Consider the following 20620-nt stretch of genomic DNA (forward strand, 5'->3'; position numbering starts at 1 on the left):
GGTTTAGTTTTTTCAGGATGGATACCAGGAGTCATCATATGTCTAGAGCTCACAGTGGAAGCATTTCAGAGCAGAACCTGTGAATTTCCTTCCTCAAATACATTCCAGCACTGCTATATAATCCTTCCTCAACTAGTTCACTAGAGACACAAACAGTGTCTGAAAATGCCATCCTTTCCTTTGAAAGCAAATGTCTGAAGAAGAGATACTCCTAAAACGTTCTGGACAGAGCAATCCTTAAACAATCTTTTGTAAGTGGCTGAATGTATGCTTTTACTGAACCTCTCCCAACCATGCTAAGTAAACAGTATACATAGGGCAAGATGTGCACACCAAGCCATTTCCATCTGCTAAATTATGCAGCGTTTGAATTAAATTTTTAATCAAGCTGCCTTGGCCTTGCATAAGGATGTGCCCTTGGTTTCTGTTCAAAAGGCTGCTTTTCACTCAAGAAAAAGGAAAGCAGTCCTGCCTGAAGAATGGTCATATCTCTAATTTGTTTAAATATTTATTAATTTATTTAAACCAGGATTCAGTTTAGGGGTAGGATGTTCCAATAGCTTTCGAAGACAACCTATTCCTCATTCCCACTTACAGATAAATCAGTGTGCAACCCAAATCGATGGATTGATTCAAAAGCAGAGCGTGGTTCCAACTACATTTGCAAGTCTATACGGCAGGATCTGCAAGGGACTTAAGGTTTGATTATGGCAGGCAACACAACCAACTGTACTGATTGGGTGCATTTGTACAAATGTCAAGCAAATGCATTTATACCCTTTTACGCGCTGGTGCAAAGTAAAGAATCCCTTTAACACTGAAATCTTACTTTGCAAGTGAGCCCTCCGTTTGGAGAGTGTGGGGCGTCCTTTAAGAATTGTTTCCATGCCAATTGGCATTTGGATAGTGCTTGGAAAGGCTTCCGTGACACAACAAGCCGGTAAAAACGGATCGCCACAATTCCTGTTTTGACAGATGGAGGCTGAGAAGTAAGATATGCGTCCAAGATTAATCTGTGAGTCAATGGAGCCAGTAGAATTTGAACACAAGTCTCTGAGAGCCTGCAGAGCTTAGTCAGACTAGAACCAGGGAGATGTTGGGTCAAGAACACATTCAGATGTTCCCTCCTAGTTATGATAAACATGATCTCTAGAGTGGTAGAAACTACTCCATCTGGCTAAATTTGGTGCTTTCCGTAGAATCAGATGCAAGTAGATTTAAGTCTAGGAATGCTCATGCTGCCAATTTCTTTCTTTCACTTAGTCTCAAAGGTGCTTCTGGTATATTCCATCTTGGATTCCAGGAGCCCAAACCTTTTCTTATGTTGTTATCAGTGAGGTAGAAGACAAGGGGTATTAAAAGCACCAGACCCCACAGCTCTCAGATATACACAACAGATCTGAGAAATGCCAAATGGCATGCTATGTTTGGAGAAAGAAAGACAACAGTGTTTTTTCCCTCCCTGCTTCCGCCTAAAGGATATGACTAGAAAGTCTTGGACACCTTACAGAAATCTAGTTAAAATAATCTGAAGACAGAGTTTGCATTACAGCAGGAACACATGGGAGAGGAATGGACACTTGCTTATAATCAAGCTGTCCTGGAATTTTTCAAGTCATCCATACTAAAGGAAGGAACATGCACACATATACACAGCTTAAACTGGAATTCATCCGGAGTGACTCCCTTGCTTTAGGAATTCTAGATCTGTACCATGAAGGGAAAGAGAGGAGGGAGGCGTGCAGAACAAGAGGAGGAAAAGAAGTGCCAGAAGCTGCTGGAAAAGCTCTCATCCTCAGCTGCTCTCGCAGATCCAGTTGCTATAAATACAAACTCTGCAGCTGCCATTTCAGGAGGACAACATGCTCACCCATCGCTCCTGAGTTTAACTACCACTAAAAGCCCTGAGCCCATTTCCATTTGGACCCTGTTTGTGCCACGCCAGGGGAGCAGGCAAGCAGTCGCCCTCTCGATGCTTTTTGTCAACAACCTCCATAAATCCCAGCCAATATAGCCATGGCCAGGGATTATTTATTGGGGCACACTTGGCCCAGTTTTCACTCTCATGTCCCCCTGGTCGTTTAATGATATTACAGTCGACCCTCTTTGTCCACAGAGGCTTGAAAATATACATTCCAAAACGCAAAGCTTGATTTTGCCATTTTAGATAAGGAGCATCATTTTACTATGCCACTGTATTAAATGGGACTTGAGTATCCATGGATTTTGGGATCCAGGGGGGAAGAGGGTCCTGGAACCAAACCCAAGCAGATACCAAGGGCCCACTGTATTCATTAAATGAAATTATTAAATGAAATTAAAATCACTAGGGGTAACTGGGTAGATTAGTTAGAGGAACTGTTTCCCAAAACATCTTAACTCTGCTTCGCACTAGGACTAATATGCACACGCACACACATACACCAATGTGCATGTATACTTCAATATTCAGAGCTGCTGTATACAAGCTTCCCCAAGGAGAAACAGATTACACCTAAGTAATGGAAGAATCCAGATGTACCTCCAACATACAAACACATATATATGGGAGGCAAAAGTCCACTCTTCCTATTCTATTTGATATACACTGAAGAGGTATGCAAAGCTACCCACAGGACACTACAGATATTATTATTATTATTATTATTATTATTATTATTATTATTGATGTTCAAAGAGAGTCTGGCTTTTAAACAGATGAGCATCAGCACAGGATCCAGCTACCACTGCAGCAATTGCCCTGGATTTGAAACCAGGTCAGTGCACACTACTAGATCAAAACAACCCAGAAGAGCAGCTAACCATTCAAGAATCTGTCTGTTTTGCAACACACTACGACTGTGTGTTTCTCCCGCTTTGTAAAAACAGAAGAGATCATTAGCATACAGAAGCATAGGACTAATGGGCTTATGTAAAACTGCCTTCACCTTCTCATCTCCATACTTTTTAACAGAGAAACCAGGGCCAACTAGAGAGAGTTAGGCAACTGCCTCACACAGATGATGTTACAGGGCAACATTGTGAGACCCTCAGCTATTACTCCTGAGCCTCTAAGCAATTCTCCTTGTTCACAGAGACAGTGCTGTGGGTACCAACAGCCTGTCCTGTACCCTAAACTGACCTGCCCCCAAATGCATGGGAACAGGGACACCGTTTGGCTGCTAGTGTTGAAGGAAGATCTACTTGCCGATCCCATTAACTTCTGCATGTAGATTGAAAGAGGGTGCCATTTTGTCCTTGCCCTCAAGGCAGCTTTAAAGTGTAAGCCCATCAGAGTTGCTTCTTGTCAGCCAGCATTATTTTTCCTCCTGTGTCCTCACGCTCAAATAGGGTAAACGTGTACAAAGTAGATGGTTGTGTGATGCTCTCTGCTAGCGTAACAAGAAAAAATGTGTATCAACACAGAAAAAGAAAAACCAGGTACATCTCAAAATTCCTGCTCTTTGTAGTGGTTGATGGAAGGAAGTTGCAAATGCTAAGAGCTGATACTTTTACTGATGCTCCGTTTCCATTAGCTAGGTGCTCTTTTCCAAGCGCTCAGGAACAACTGGACCAATTCAGAACCATCTGGCCATGCGTCTGATCCTGCCCAGAATGGATTCGTAAGGCTTTTGCTCACATCACTAAACAACAAGCTGTGAGGCCAGACATTAGGACACCAAGGGACCAGTTGAGGAAGCTGGCATGGGCCTTCTCTCCTCCTTGCTCCGGCACACAGAGCACTTCTTTCGCCATCTGTCATGTGGATCCATTCTCCTTTGCAATCATTGTGACCCAATGACTTGAGAAAAAGGAGAGAGATTCCTCAAGGAGTCCTCCTTGAATTTATTGTAATTCAATTTGAGCAGTTTCTCAAGTAATCTACAAGCACCAGACATACTCATAATACTCATAAGGGCACATTCTCTGCCAAAGAAGCATGAGAGGAAGATGGTGTTCCAACCCAAAAGTGCTTGTAGCCTTTCCAGAACTCCCAAAGCCTGCTGGGCTTCCAGCCTCCTATACAGCAATCTGTTCAAAGCATCATCTGTGGCTCATGGTCCTGACAGATGGGATCGTTCCACTGCTTAAGCAATAAGATAAAGGATTCCGGATCCCCCCAATCTCATTGCTAAAACCACTGAAGTTAATCCAGTAACCTCAAGCACAAGAGATGGAAACAGCCTGAAAAAGAAAACCTTTCATCAGATCCTCTCCTCGCCTCAACACTACAATGGAGTGAATGCACATGCTGCTACGTTTTACCCATTTCTGAAATCTCAAACCTTTATGGGATTAAAGTTATACGTTTCCTTGTCTCACCTTCTCCACACAGAAAATGTATTGCAGGTAGAACATGAGCAGCGCTATTTGGACCCACATGTAGGCTAGAAATCTGCTTCTTAAAAGGTAAATGGTAGGATGATGTTCAGCTCCAGATGTTGCTGTGATTCTGATTATTTTGTAAGCATGCCTTTTGAAAGAGGTTTTAAGGTTGCAACACAATATTATAACAACCCACAATTAAGGTCCTTTTTACACTATGCAATTATAGCACTTTGATCCCACTTAACAGCTATGGCTTTAACTTTAGGCATCCTGGGATCTGTAGTTTGCTGAGTTATTTAGAACTCTCTCCTCTTCCAACTCTATGATTCTATCCCCAAACTACTTCAGGTCTGAATACAGTTGAAGCCAAGCACCTACACAGTACCACTTTGCCATGGTTTGGTGCTCGAAGTGTGGCTTCGGATGTTATGACCCTGCCATACATGTGTTTCCCTCCCTCCAGGCCTGATCTGCACAAACTATAGTTTGTATCAGCCCTTCTCATGCCAGTTCCACCTCTTTGAGTAGCACTGGTTTACAATTTCATCTCAACTGGCATGCTATGGTTTGTACTATGAGTAACGGCCCTAGCTCAAAACATTTTGTTCCTTTAAGTTCCCAAAGTTTGGTCCTTGAGATGTTATGGACTTCAACTCCAAGAATGTTGGTTCAGTTGGCTGGATCTTTTGGGAGATGAAGCCCACAACACTTGGAGGACTACTGCTTTACATGAAGAACTAAACAGAAACAACCTCCAACCTCACTTCATCTGAAATAAAGAAAATTAATGGACTGGCAGGTTATTGTTTTTCTTCAAGATTAATGAAGAAACACTACTATCCATCACATCAGAAGACAGCAGGCTAATTGGGATCATAGCAAGTCATAAACCATATTGGTTCAGACAAAAAAGCAGGGGAAGCAACCTATGGCTGCCTCAAAGCACAAAAGCGGGGAGTACCCATCGTCTTTGATAGATTGTTTTTGCCAGAATCACTACTTGCAGAATTGGATCGCAAAACAGCCCTCAGGAAGAAAAAAGATTCATTAAAATGAAGTTATTATATGCACTCACACGCACGCACACACACAAAAAAACACCAAACTAAAAATATCCTTTCTTCCAGCCCTGCCAATGGTTTGCAAGAACTGCCTCTGGGTGACCAGATGAGCCTCAATTCTCCTTTCTAGCTGTAATGAGCTCCTTGAGATTTGAGAAGGTTCAGGTGCAGGCAAAGCTCCTTGTTATCCGGTGGGGTTTGGTTCAAAGACACCCCCCCCCCCCATGGACACCAAAATCCATGGTTGCTCACATCCCATAAAATAAAATAAAATAGTAAAATGGTGTTGTGTCCCTTATATAAAATGGCAAAATCAAGGCTTGCTTTTTATAATGTATATACGTTTGGAATATTTTCAAGTAGTGGATGCTTGAATCTGTGGATAATAAATTTGTGGATAAAGAGGGCTGACTGTACCTTAGCTTTTGCATGTTTAAGCCCCCCCCCCCCTTTTACATAATCTATCTTCTCCCAGAGCTTGGAACAATTACCTTTCTGGACTACCATGTTGGTTAGGGGATTCTGGGCATTGCATCTCAAAGTGAACTTTTCCTAGCTCCGTCTCCCATTTCTAGATGCTTTGCACTGTAGCAGTCCCCCCCCCCCCCTGTAACATCTGCAATTGGCTCTGGCCGCCCCATGAACAGCCTCGGCCGGCTGCCAACATGCCAGCTTCGTAATGCAGTCGGAACATGTGACTCCAGCTGGACTGCAGGATTTCACTTCTATCGCACACAAAAAATATGATCAGATAAAAGGAAGGAGGCAGAATCTCCTGCACTGAAAGATTACTGCCTATGTGCATCGCAATGGTCAGCCAAAGTTTCAACGTTGGAAATGATAAAAGCCAGATGTTTCCTCAAAGCTGGCCCCCATAATGCATTAGAAATCACTTTTTAAATTCCAAGAGCACCACCCTCTTCCCAGGCGGCACAAAGGGAAACCATGGGCCTTGGCAACTCCCCATTATTCAAATCCAAGCCTATTTGCCAGAGGAGGCGCAACCTCCTTTCATGGCCAAGAGCCAAGGGCTCCCTGTAGTTTTCAATGGCTATTTGTCCTCAATGATGCATAAGACCACCACACCATTTGAGGAGCAAGTGCTGAAATGTCTTAAACAGATAGGCTTCAGAAACTGAGTATCATTCCGTATTCCTTGGGGAAAGAAGAGTAAGGATTGATAGCGCTGTATTTCTCAGGATGCTTTTGCATCTAGCATCCGCAAAAGACTTTGTGTCAGACTGTGTCCAGGTTTCTCTTTCTAAAGGACGTTTACAAATCCTAATGCAAATTTGGGCAAAGTGACAACCCCACACAGCACAACCATAATGACACACCGAACCACGAAGAGATAATCCAGATTGCTCTAACTTCGACTCGCTTTCTCATGCGTATTTTTATTGTGGGGGTGTGAATGTGCCTGTCAAATGCAACCAGACAACAAGACAAACCAGTTAAACTATAGGGCACCCTTCCCCCAAAAAACCCTCTGAGTGACCAAAGGTTATGCTGGCTGGAGCTGATAAGAGCCATAATCCAACGTATTTGGAGACACACAAGGTTGAGAAAGGCTTAAGATGTCTGTGGTTTGCCCAGCAAGCCTTAGGCCTTCAGGTGTCTGTGCCTTCAAGTTGCCTGATGACATGCAGCAACTCCATGAATTTCATAGGGTTTTTTTAGGCAAGGAATACACAGTTCCTTTCACTGAATATAGCCCACAGCACCTGGTACTGGTTGGCAGTCTCCCACCAAGCACTAACCAGGGCTGACCCTGCTTAGCTTCCAAGATCTGATAGGATCTAACGCCTTGAGTTATTTAGGCCCTCCTTAGACCTTTACATTCCTTCAAATAATCACATTCAACACACTGCAACTACAGAGAAGTCCAAGGAGAATCAAAAGAAAGCCATGCAACCAAGTTCTCCCCAACCACATGGCATAATGGTCCTGATTTCAATGGAGAACACAAGGCTCAGCTCTTGAAGGACCATATCCGATATTGGGACTACGCTACTTTTCTAATATTCAGACAAATGTTTCCTAACATGTTATTCTGTTCATTTCAAATATGCCCTGCTCTCTATGGCAGCTATAGGGAACACCAGGAAGACTGAAATCTGACCAGGACAGGAACAGATGTATTGACTTACATGCATATTTGACTTATATGACTGCTCTCTATTGGAATAGCACAGCAGTGTTGCATTTCTGTTCTGGCCATTTTAAAGAATTATTTAAAAGTGTGTGTGTGTGTGTGTGTGTGTGTGTGTGTGTGTGAGAGAGAGAGAAAGTGCAGTCACCAGATCCACTACAAAAGCATCCCCCCTCATTTCCCTTTCTACCATATGCTTCCGTTCACTCCTTTTGAGATCTCCACTTTGTCTACACATTCCTGGCATTCTTCCCACCTAACAAAATAGGAGAGGCATCCTCCCTCAGAGAACCAAAAGCTCTGGGGTATCTCTAAGGCTATTTTCCCACAGTTATTAATGGCCCAAGCGACTTAACTCTTGACCACCTGCCATTTCAATTTGCTTTTGTCTGTCTTGGAGACATTCACCAAAAGGCCACAGATCAGTAGGCTTCCCAAAAAAAGGAAAGAAGCAAAGGAAAAATTTTCCCCTGGAACTGAAAACTCTCGGTGTGCTTTCTTTTTAAAACCTTCTCTTTAAAACCTGTGCCTTAAAGAGGACTATTCACAGGCAACTGAGCTACGCTTACTGGGCTGAATTTCCAGGAGAGAAGATTTTGGTTGAAGCTAACTGCGATGGCAAAAGCAGTTTGGTAACAGAACAAATTCACTGTAGCGGGAATGGACAATTTGTGGTCCTCTAGGTATGTGACTCCTAATCTCTGGGCTTTCTGGGGGTTTGGACTTCATCTTACAGAACCTCTGACCATTAGTCATGCTTTTTACTCTAGATAGCGTAAAATCAACTGAAACTTGTATCAGCCATATCCAACACACTCAGTGATGAAGGATGATGGAACTGCAATCAAACAGCATCAGAGGGGCCCATAAGGTGCCCATCCCTTCCTCTGTAGAAGAATAGCAGGCTGTCCATCATCTTCTAATAGGGAGAAGACAGCCAACATCTTGGATTCCTCTACCTCTGGACTTGTTTCCTCAAGCAGGAGACTGGATTAGATAGTCAATTATGAGGTTCCCTACAAGTCTAGGATTCCAAGTTGTCCAATCACAAACAAACAGAATGTAACCTTGAATAGCAGAAAGCCTCTCAGAAGGTAAGGAAAGCCATCAACATGCCACAGGTTGGTCAACCTTCTTCCCAAGTTCATGCACACACAAACACAAGCCATCCTGCCCTTGTCAAAGAGGAAGTCACTCAGGAACCACCATGCAAAGCTGACAGCCATAAGGAAGTCCCAAATCACATGCCATCCCTTCCAACTCATCTCCAGAGGACTGTAAGTCAGCAAAAATGCAGATGGGCAGGATATACTGCCTTTTGGAATCACGTGCCAAAAAAAAGAGGAGGTCATAAGATTCCCATTAAAGAAAAGGAAGGAAAACAAGAGCAGTTCCCTGGCTGAGCAAAATGTCATCGCTGAGACAGTCATCAGTTTTAAGGGAAGACACAGGCCGCACCTCCCAGCATTCCACAGCAGTTAAAGTGATGTCAACCCAGATTATTTCTGCAGTGCAGATGCAGGAAAAAACTACTTGAAAATCAAATCCAACTTACTGGTTGAGTTGCCTTGCATTTGGATGATGCATTTCGACTCTTTGCTGGTCTCTCGGGAGTTGAAGGGTCGGACCCGGACGGCCACCTTGACAGAAGCACCTGACATTTTGGCGGCCTCTTGCGCGTACTCCAGAAATTAGGTACCAGAGACTTCCACAGTGTTGTCTTTCCTCGTCTGGAATTCTCTTTTAAAAGGAAGAGACAGAGAAAGCGAGAGTCAGTGATTTTAGAAATGAATTCTCAATACATCAAAGGCTGTCAGAAACATTGCACTTGTTTGATCCCCTGTATATGCAAACTAATGCTGGGGTTTTTTGGCTCCAAAGAGTGTAAGTGTAGCCACGTTCCCCCTCCCACCTTGCCGATCCCTCGCTAAATAACAGCTTTTGGAAAGGAAGACATTGTTTCCAGCCCCACCCCCAGAGGAAAAAAGATGGAGCCTGCATCACTGACATCACTCCTGACTCAGAGGGCTGCTTTGGAAGGATGGCTGTTCGCTCTTTGTGTTGTTTGCTCCCTTTATTGCTGCATTTGGGGGGGGGGGGATTCTATACACACACATCCAGGGATCCCCCCAGTCCACCCTGGAAATAAAAACAGGTTGCTCAATAACCTATATGCTTCATGCCACCCTAAACACAGCTCCCCGCGTCCCTATTCTCCAGGGAAGGTTGACAGACAGCCTCTCATCGTCAAGATTTCTGCTTGAGTTCATGTCAACCCTCCGCAGGTGCATCTGAATAGAGCAGGCCAACCAGTCACTGTGCCCTTTCTCTAAACACTGAAAATCCAATCTCACTTGGAAAGGCAAAGATAGCCACACTGGGCGAGTAAAGGCATTTCCGGAAATATACTAAGGTCCGAAGCACACTGCAAACATAATCCAGTTTGAGACCGTTTTCAACTGCCCGGCTCAGTGCTAGGGAATCCTGGGAACTGTAGATCATTGTGGCACCAGAGCTCTCTGACAGAGAAGGCAAGATGTCTCACAAAACACTACAGTTCCCAGGATTCCCTAGCACTGAGCCAGGGCAGTTCAAGTGGTCTCAAACGGGATTATTTCTGCAGTGTGTCTGGGACCAAAGACTTTCTTAGCTGAAATGGGTTAAGGCTATTGTGTCCCATTTTGTTTTGCAGAGTCCAATCCAGAAAGCTCCTAGAGACCATTTCATAGCAGACACATTAGCACAGCCCTTCCTCAAGTAGACTAGCATCTAGCTATGTCTGTGCTGTATAGAGGATTATGGGAGCTACAATCCAACACATCTAGAGAGCATCAGGTTGGGGAAGGCACTATTAGCAAACCCAATTTCCTTAAGATCTTTTATTTTCTGGGGTAAATATTTGGCCCCATCCAGACAGGCCCAAATAAATCTGCTTTGGGTCACTTTGGAGGTATGTTGTTTCAATGATGCATACATACTAAGACTCCGGAAGCTGCACCAAAGCCATGATTCAGTCCTATGGACTAGAGCACAGCTTTGGCACAGCTTCCGGACTCTTAGGACGCATGCATCATTGAAACAGCATACCTCCAAAGTGACCGAAAGCAGCTTTAATTTGGCCTATATATATGGGGCCATTTGAATCCCAAGTATGCGCTTCTTACAGCAGACCCACAAAAGATCTGAGCATTCCACATATTTATGTCTATTTTACATTTTACTGAGAAGATGCTGCACTGAATTTGTTCGTATTAATAGCACATAAATTTTTGAAAGCAAATGAACAAGTAAGATAAATACACTCAAACGGTTATTCTCCCAAGGATAACACTCAGACCAAGATCTCTATACAAATTTAGCATGGACTACATTAGAAATGCCAGATCTCAACAGTATGCAACCTGGCCACAGATGTCATGGCTTTGGGTTCACATGTTGCTCAGTAGTAGAGTCACTCCCCAGTGAGACATCTGTACTTAAGGAATGACCGGCTCCACAAAGAACCACACTTATACAGTATTTTAACACTATCGATCCTCCTGCTTTGGAACAGTACTGAAAGCACTTTGGATAAATGCACTGAAAGCTCCTAGTAACATTAGAGGAAGCACATTAAGTACTTTTGAGTCCTCTACTTAAGTGGCCTTTGGAAGCTTTTTACAGCAGAAGAAAGAAGCATCCCAAGGCTGTGAGTCCAGACTAAGGTGAGCTAAAACCTCTATTTCCAGTAAGAAACTCCACCTCTATAAACAAACCAACCAAAAAGCATGAGTTGCAGTGACAAAATTTGTGTGCCATGTTAGTTGTGAATTCTGCAGAGGTGGAGAGAGTCACAGCAAAGAAGAAGCAGCAACAAAATACAAACCACAACATGGCCAGAGATTATGATGTGTCATCTTTATTAATAGGTGAAATGTAAGGCAGGGGGCACGCTTGTCCCATATAATACTTTGCTACGGCTTCCACATCCAAGATATAACTTTGACTCCACAGGCCTGCTGGCAAACAACAATTCAGTGATTCATTCTTTTCAACAAGCCTTCCTTAGTAGGCTCATGTACTGGCATCAGAAATGCTGCTTTAATTCTTGTGCAGATGACGAAACTGCTGAAAAATGGAGGAGGACAGAGTGTTCCAGATTCATGTTAGAAGCGGGGAATGAAAAAGAAAAGAGATCAGTCCCGAAACTACTAAATAAAACCAGCAATCCTGACTCTTAGGACCATTCTTCTGCAAAATATTCTCTGTTGCCCACTGACAAAAAGAAACTGCAGGTAGCAAAGTAATAGAAGAAGAAGAGGTTGAGATGTAAAGAAACTCTTGTGTCACTAAAGCAACTGAGGAAAAAGCAGCTCTCCAGATGTTGCACTATATCTGCCATCATCCCTTACCAATATCTGATGGTCAGGGATTACACAAGTTGTTGTTGTTGTTGTTGTGAGCCTTCCCTTCATTTCCAACCCTATCATGGGGTTTTCTTGGCAAGATTTATTCAGAGGAGGTCTGCCATTGCCTTCCTCTGAGGCTGAGAGCGTGTGACTTGCTCAAGGTCTCCCAATGAGTTTCATGGTCAAGAAGGGACTTGAAACCTGATCTCCATAGTGTTAGTCCAACACTCAAACCAGTAAGCCATGCTGGACCAGCAACATCTAAAGGCGACACAGACGTGGTCCCCAGGCCACATCCAATGCTTTAATGTGGACACAACCTCTAATGCTTTGATATGAATAATCTGAATCTCCAGCTGTTTCAAAGAAGGCACAGCATCCATAAAAGTCAGCAGCCCATGAATCCTGGCAAGCATAAGAGCTCAGCGGTAAAGCCCCTGCTGTGTGAATGCAAAAGTCCCAAGTTGAGACTCAGCATCTCCAATTGAAAGGGTCTCAGGTGAAAAGCCATAGGGAAGACCTCAGCCTGAGACCCAGGAGAGCTTCTGACAGAACAGAAAATACCAGGCTAGATTAACAATAGAGACAGAATGGTGTAGTGGTTTGAGTGCTGGACGAGGACACTAGTAGACCAGGGTTCAAATCCCAGTTCAGCAGTCTCTCAGCCTCAGAGGAAGGCAAAGGCAAACCCCCTCTGAACAAATCTTACCCAGAAATCCTGTGATATGTTCTCATCATAATGGGAAACGACCTGAACACAAACAAGTATAAGGCCACTTCCTACATTCCTGTTCAACTGAAATACTTAATTTAGACTGGCTTCATTGTGAAAAAGAGATGAGGATTCAAAGCCCCCTTCTCAGCAAGAAAAGGCAGCAAGCAAAAGCCAAACCAATGCTGCCAAAAATACATGACCAAGAACCAGGAAATGTGGCACATCACATGTACATGTTTCTTCTACTGCCTTATCTAGACATTGAGAACCAGGCAGGCCAAAAAAGCAAGAAAATCCAGCCAACAAACTGTAAAGCCATGTAGCTGTAACATTTCCCAATTCAGGAATTGTATGGCCCCTCCATTTCACTCCCAGTCCTCTCTTTTTCTTTTAGCCCCAAACCCTGGAGAGGCATCAGGCAAGAACTAAGATTAAGGCAAGCCATGGTCATCTTTTCACGATGGTTGGCCAATGGATGGTCAAACCCTGGTTCCAAATCCTAATGATAGAGTATGAAGGGAAGAGAGAATAAGCAAGCCAACAAGACATCTCTCAACAAGGCCTATTGACATGTCACAACCAAAAGAGTATTTCTAAACCTGTGCATTGTTGTTGTTATGGGCCTTCAAGTCATTCCAAATTAAGGCAACCCTAAGAGAAATCTACCAAATCTTGGCAAGATTTGATCAGAGAGGGTTTGCCTTTGTTTTCCTCTGAGACTGAGAGTGTGCAACTTGCCCAGTGGGTTTCCAGACCAGGGGTTCAAACCCTGGTCTCTCAGAATCCTAGCCCAACAAGTAGGTACACATAGGCAAGCGAGCTAGCCCCCAAAAAGTGGGATGCTAAGTCTTGTTGACTCATCTAAAAGGCTGCCATAAGCAGAACAGCAAAATAAAGACAATCAATTAGCATCCAATTAACATTTTGCAAAATAGACAACAATTGTGGAGTGCTGCATCAGATTTTTATCATATACACGGACCCTTCAGGGCCCTTTCAAGTCTCCACAAAAGCTGTTCCCTAAGCTAAGAAACTCAGCTTTCCTTTCAAAGGTGGGTTAGCAAGGCAACCCACCTTTATATAACTCCAGTTGTCGTACTGCTCTGGCGTGAGTAGGAAAAGACCTAAGGACTTACTACTTGACCCAAAGTGCAACACTACAGTGCAGAAGTTCTCCAGGGCGATGCTAAACACTCTCTTCAGTGTATCTTCCAGTCAAGCCACCTCTGACAACTCCAAGCATCCCATAAAAAAAGGTTGGCCTGTATATCCCAAAGGCGCCAGATTCTGTCTGATCTTGGAAGCTAAGTAGGGTCAGCCCTGGTTAATACTTGGAATGAAGACTTCAGGGGAAGGCAATGGGCAAAACCTCCACTAAGAATTCCTTGCCTAAGAAAACCCTATAAAATTCATGGGGTTGCTATACGTCGACACGTAACTTGAAGGCACACACATACACAAACACAACATATTCTCAGGGGTGTAGCTATGGGAGAGGGGCAAAATGAGGACATCCCCCACGAAATGAGAATTCTGCCACTTCCAAAGGAATTTTTCCTTCTCATTTCCATTCATTTTTAGCCCTGCAAAGAGTAAGATGATGGAAATCATTCACATCCAGGACTCTTCCATTTGCTGTGTTTGCATTCCCTTGGACACTTTCCTGCCCCTTTCCTTTGGATGCCTAGACTCTGTTTCTAAATGCTTGCTTGGATGTTTGAGTTACAGTGATGCTAGGCATTTGGAGAATGGAGGGATTCTTATGAAGAAGGGCAATGTCCTCATTTTGCCCTCTCCCTTGTAACTACACCCCTGTGCATTGTATGTGTTGCCTTAGTACACTGATTTGTAAAGCATAGACAGATGCATTAACATGAAGCCAGTTGAATTTTAAAAGACTCAGAAACATATCAAAGGGTATGTATGCTGCCTTTTTAGTTACAATTCAACTGCCATACATAGAAATCCTAGCAGCTGCCTCAAGATTAAGGTGACAACAGAAGCAGGCCTAAGGGATGAATATGTGCAAAGACAGCTCAGAGAAACTGAGGAATCAGAGAGCCATGTAAAGTATAAATATTCTATACACAGAGAATATACTTGATCATATTAATGCAGACTGTTACATGCTGAAGCAAAATTAACAGGACCAAGCATCTGAAAGCCATCTAGACAGGCATTGGTCACTAATCCACATTTTTAAACATTCATAATTGCTTAGAAAACTATGGAAACCTGCAAGGAAGGCTTACAAAACAATCTTGCCTATCCACTTAAAAATAAATCCCAATGGGTCCATCGGAGCTTTCTCCACACGAAGCAGGTCTGCAGCCTCAAATGCCTTACCTCATCCATTTCTATAACACCAAACGGTCGCTGAGTATTTTGTAGCCAATAACAAAAAACCCACACAGTTGCAGCACGCGAGATTTAAACATTTATTCAGAGATAAAAGGAACAAAGACGAAATCAACAGGGAAGGTCTGAAACGCCTTTGAGACTTTCACCATGTCTATAGCGGAGGGAGACTCACCACATCCAATGCTCCACCCGAGAAGAAAACGGACCACAGAGACACCTTTCCATGAAAACATTAACAAGCCACGGCAATTAAGATAAAAGGGATTCCAGGAAGCGACTGGACTACGCTACCAATTCCGGATCATTCTTTTTCGCCCTTCGGCCCCATCCCTGGCTAAGCTCCTGGAGGACTGTCAGCACATCATCTCAATATGGCTGCCCCGGCGATTCTGCTGCGCTGGATACGGAGGAAAGGAGGGGGGGAGATGCACAGACACACAAGCCACAATGGCAACTGTTTACACAGGAGATGAGGCCTAAAATGAGAGGCAGAAACAAAAACCCAGGGGTTCCCATAGCACCCCAAAACAAGCCACCGCCATGAGAAACCAACGGAGGGGTAGAGGAAGAAAGGGAAAGGGAGAATGGAGGGGGATTCGGTTTTCAACCCCGCCCTGCTGAACAAATGAGATGCCTAGGCCAGAAGGGATGAGAATGGCACATAAAGAGCATCTAAAAACCAAGGCGAACATACCCAAAGGGCATCTTTTGTGACCATTCAGCTTGGATGCAGCACTAGGGATAGGCGGCTGTCTGTGAACGATGTGCCCTTATAACCCAGCATTTGTATGTGTGACTAAAAATGCATAGATCTTCCCCAATTTACAAATTGATCTACTGAAAGGGTCGAGGGGAACGACTCTGTAATCCTGAAGTCTGATGTAACAGATAAGTCTGTTTATCTTTAGGGTGGCCTTGCTGTTTATGAGCTGCCCGAAGCCATCTGAACGCAAAGGGAGTGTGCCATTCTTTCTACACAAACAAGACAATAGTAGGCTATGTAATAATTTCTTCCCTTCGTCTCCTCTGTGCCGGGAATACGACTGCGGAGGCATAAAATAACCATTGTATTGGTTACCATCATTTTTGAGAAGTCACCTAGGGTCACATACATTGGAGGAATGGGGGTTGTTTGAAGAGATGGTTGGGGGGGAAATACAAGGCGAAAGAAAGGTGGGTGGGTGTCTTTAGTGGACAACCCCAACCTTGTCCCCTTGTTTGGCAGAAGGAAATATAAGCCATTGAAAGTGGGGAAATGAAGGGTACAGTGTGCCTTTGTTATCCGCTGGGGTTTGGTTCCAGGAATCACCGTGGACAGCAAAATCCATGGATGCTATATAATGGCACAGCCAAATGGTGCCCCTTATATAAAATGGCTTGATATTTGGAAAGTATACTTCCTTTGATTATTTTCAAGCCTTGGATGCTTGAATCCGTGGATAAAAAACCTGTGGATAAGGAGGGCCAACTCTCCCTTCCCTGTCACTTGTTCCAAAAGGGTCCATGTTGTATTAATAGAGACCAATGTGGAGACAGGAAGAGAGAAATAGAAGGGCTACCCACCCTTCTTCCTTTCACACATTACCCGCCACCAAAGGCTGCATCCGCACTGCAGGAATGATCCAGTTTGACACCACTTTAACTGTGGATTGTGGTTTGTCACGGCGCCAGAGCTCTCTGAAGGAGGAGGCTAAATGTCTCACAAAACTACAACCCACAGGATTCCATAGCAATTAAAAGTGGTGTCAGACTGGATTGTTTCTGCGGTGTGACGGCGATTTTGTGCATGTGTGGTTTTGTGTGTGGCTGGGAGGGGATAAGGAAAATGAAGAAGCACTGGGCAAGTGAAAGGAAGAAGGGTGGATAAAGGGAAGGGGCTTCATTAGGAAGCCCACCCATTCGTCCAGGTTGAGCAGACGCCACAACCGTAAAGCAGCGCAGAAACGTAGGACGTTCCCAAAACAAATGCTCAAAGTACCCCTAGAAATATGGATCCATGCTCCTTAGTCACACTCAAAATTGAAGGCGTTTTCGAATCCCTCCTGGACCAAGGTGACCAGATGTCCTCAGCGCTGAGAAGGAGGAGGAGGAGGAGGCACTGCAAAATGTAGGGCATTTCAGGGAAATGGAGGGCTCAAAACAGTCACAGAAATAGTCATTCATGCCTCTTAGGCTCAACATGACATTTTCAAATCCCTCATGGACAGAAGGTTTGCTTATTTGTTATTCATTTATTGTATTAGGGTGGCTCACAAATTGGTAAGCAGACACTTCCCAGCCCTCAGGCTCAGGATGACATGTAAGGCATGTCCTGGAAGAAGGAGGACATGGCTCTCATCCTCCCTGCCTTTCTGGTCACTCTGTCCTGGGCAGAAGGCTGAAATGTAAGGCATGCCCTGTAGAAAGGACATCACCCATGTCCTTCCCTGGCCTTCTAGTCACCCTGTCTTGGACAGAAGGCTGAAATGTAGGGCACATCTTAGAAAAAGGAGGACATCACCCTCATCCTTCCTGGCCTCTGGTTACTCTGTCCAGGGCAAGAAGCTGAAATGTAGAATGTGTCTTAGAAAAGGGAGGACATCACCCCATTTCTAGTAGCCCTGTCCTGAAGAGAAGGCTAAAATGTAGGACGTGTCTTAGAAAAAGGAGGACATCACCCCCATTTCTAGCCATCTTGCCCAGGGCAGAAGGCTAGAATGTAGGACATGTCCTGGGAAAGAGGAGGACATCACCCTCATTTCTAGTCGCCCTATCCAGGACAGGAGGCTGAAATGTAGGACAAGCCCTGGAAAAAGGAGGACCTCTGTCCACCCTATGCTGGGGCCAGAAGGCTCAAATGTAGGACATGTAGGACCCTCAATCAGACCTTTCCCTGTCAAATGGATGCTGAAGGAAGGATGGAGGGATGAAGGGGAAATGAAAGGGGAGGAGCCTCCAAGGTAAGCCCCGCCCCTTCTGCTCCCCCGCCCCTCCCACACCAGGCGCCAGGTCACGTGACGTGCTCGCTCGTTCCCCCTCCCCTCCTTTTTTACCTCAAGGGCGAAGATAAATCAGCAGCCCTTCGAGAAGGAAGGAGAAGCAGCGGTGGCGGCTGTGGCGGCGAAGCCAGCGGGGTTAAAGCCGCCGAGCCCCATCACGAAGCGCAGAGGAGGGAAAGCAGGGACCGCCACCGCGCTTGACGCGAGCCACACTGAAGTGACGAGAGAGAACCAGCTGGAGTCGCCGCCCAACCCCACACTTAAGCCCCGCCCCCTTCTCCTCGCTCTCTTCCAATCAGGTGCCGGGAGCTAAAGCCCGCCTTCCGATTTCAGACACCTGATTGGCCGTTTAGTCCTGTCCATCGTAAAAAACTGAGACGGGAGGGGGAACGAGGAGTGGCTTAGCTGTCAATCACGGCACGCTTCTCAACCAATCCGATGAAGGGAAAACGCCGGGAGGGTGGGACGGCCGGGGTAGAGTCGACCAATCAGCGTCGAGGAAAGGGATTCTCTCCTCATCCCAAATATATATGTATTCTCTTCGGGATTCTTTCGCCAGCTCTGTGTAGAGATATGTCAATGCGCCCTCAGCCGAAGAAAAAAGTGCCACCTATGGCAGAATCCTTCCGCAGGGCATTATAAAAGGCGGAGCTGAGGGGAAAATTCTGCAATTGCTTACTTCCCCTCAGTTGGTTTTTGCATGTTTAAAGTCATTTAATCATCCAGTCAGTCAGTGTATTGGACTAAAAGCCATTGCAAGTTCCAAACAAACAAACACAAATAACAAAATGCATACATATTTATTTCATTTTTTTCATATTTATTTATTGCATTTTTATGAAATAAAAATGAAAATTCTCCCAAAAAGGACCCAAGGCTGCTCACAAAACCAAAACAAAATTTAAAATAACCCAATTAAAACTGTATAAATTCAAGATTAAAAACACATGAAAGTTAAAATACATAATCTAAAACACTGACCCTATATAAAAGCCACCTTATAGAAACCTACATGTGCATCCATATATATATATATATATATATATATGAGTGTTTTTATTAATGTCCTACATTTTGGAGTGCCTTGTCCTCATGGTAGCCAGGCATCCTCTTTCCAGGACATGTCCTACATTTTCAGCCTTCTGTCCAGGAGGAATTCGAAAATGTCCTCCATTCTCAGCACAACTGAGATGTGCAAATTTACATTTATACCAGTGTTTTTGTTCAGCAATGTCCTACATTGTGTGGTGTCTTGTCCTCAGGGTAACCTGGCATCCTCCTTTTCTCAAGCCATGTCCTACATTTCAGTCTTCTGCCCAGAATTCCAAAATGCCCTCCATTTTGAGCACAGCAAAAGCAGCACAAATTTACATGTATACCTTTGTTTTAAACGTTTTTTGACTGTTTCGTTTGCGACGTCCTCCTTTGCGACGAGGACACCTGGTCACCCTTAAACTCCAAAAAACCAGTGTGCAATCTCTCAATCTCTCTCATATCTCATCCTTTTGCAATGAATATTAAAGCAGTCTTTGTGCAGGGACTCTGCTAGATCATCTAAAATTGTAGTCCATTGTGTTTAAATATTGATGTTGCCTCAGTTGCTATCTTTTCCCCTTTTCTATTGATTTGTGGCGGCTATCTGTCCACAGATTTCATTGAAGCAACATTATTTTTATCTTTTCTAAATGCTATTTTTCTTTTCTCCCTCTTTTGTCTCTTTTTGTAAGCGGTGCTGAGCTCTTGCTGTGTAAGGCTGCGTAGCCATCACAACTATTTCCAACTTACGACAACCCTGTGTTTTCTTGGCAAGATTTATTAAGTGGAGCTTTTCCACTCGGAGGTCTTTCGATGACCTCCATGGCAAGTGCCACACGGCAAAATTAATGCAGTTTGGTATCATTCATTCATTTATTACGGCACACAGCCAGTTTGATATCGCTTTAACTGCCATGGCTCCATCCTATGGAAACCTGGGATTTGTCATTTCTTGTGCTCTGACAGAGAACAACAACAACAACAACAACAACATTTATTTTTATACCGCCCCTCTGCACATTGCAATCGGGGCGGTTTACAGCGTTAAAATAAACAATCCAAATCCCCTACACAATCCATATATATCCCACAAAACTACAAGCCCCAGAATCCCATAGCATTGAGCCATGGCAGTTAAAGCGGTGTCAAACTGCATTAATGCTGCTGTGCAGATGCAGCCCATGTCAGTATAATTCAGTACTTTAGTTTAGACAGAGCCTAAAAGCTTAGAAAGCATTCATCACCTTGGACAGCTCTTTTTGAAATAGTGGATTATTAATATTATTGTTAAATATTATTTATAGGAGCGTCAAACACCTGCAACATGTATTTTGCGCCTTTCGGTTGTCACCATAAAGGTATCCCTGTTTTGTGGGTTTGGGATCCACTGGAGCCCTTTAAAGAGTGCAACCATGTCACCTCTCAGTCTTCTTACCAGGCTGAACATGCCGAGGTCCATCAACTTATGGCGGCCCTATGAATGAGACCTGAAGAACTTGTTGCCTTTCTCTGGACGCACTCCAACTTGTCTACAATCCTTTTTCTGAATGACGTTTCCCAGAAGTGAACGCTGAACTCCTGAGCAGCACAGAATATGGGATGACTGTTAACATTCGCAAACA

The 20620-nt window shown here is 44.2% G+C and overlaps 1 protein-coding gene across 20 annotated transcripts in view; it reads right to left on the bottom strand.

The window, feature by feature from the left end:
- The window catches only part of LOC149307661 (kinesin-like protein KIF1B), a 93203-nt gene extending 75031 nt beyond the window's left edge, over positions 1 to 18172 (bottom strand). For all 20 annotated transcript variants that reach the window (XM_089534186.1, XM_089534191.1, XM_089534190.1 and 17 more), the window contains exons 1-2: positions 18018 to 18172; positions 9077 to 9261 (exon numbers count right to left, since the gene is read on the bottom strand). In XM_089534186.1, the coding sequence (XP_089390312.1) occupies positions 9077 to 9182 (106 nt within the window). In that variant the 5' untranslated portion in view covers positions 9183 to 9261; positions 18018 to 18172. The remainder of the gene's footprint in view (positions 1 to 9076; positions 9262 to 18017) is intronic.
- Positions 18173 to 20620: the final 2448 nt, after the last annotated feature.

The sequence above is a fragment of the Sceloporus occidentalis genome, unplaced genomic scaffold (genome assembly GCF_023333645.1).
Source record: "Sceloporus occidentalis isolate IW3139 unplaced genomic scaffold, rSceOcc1.0.p SCAF_8, whole genome shotgun sequence".
Taxonomy (NCBI): domain Eukaryota; kingdom Metazoa; phylum Chordata; class Lepidosauria; order Squamata; family Phrynosomatidae; genus Sceloporus; species Sceloporus occidentalis.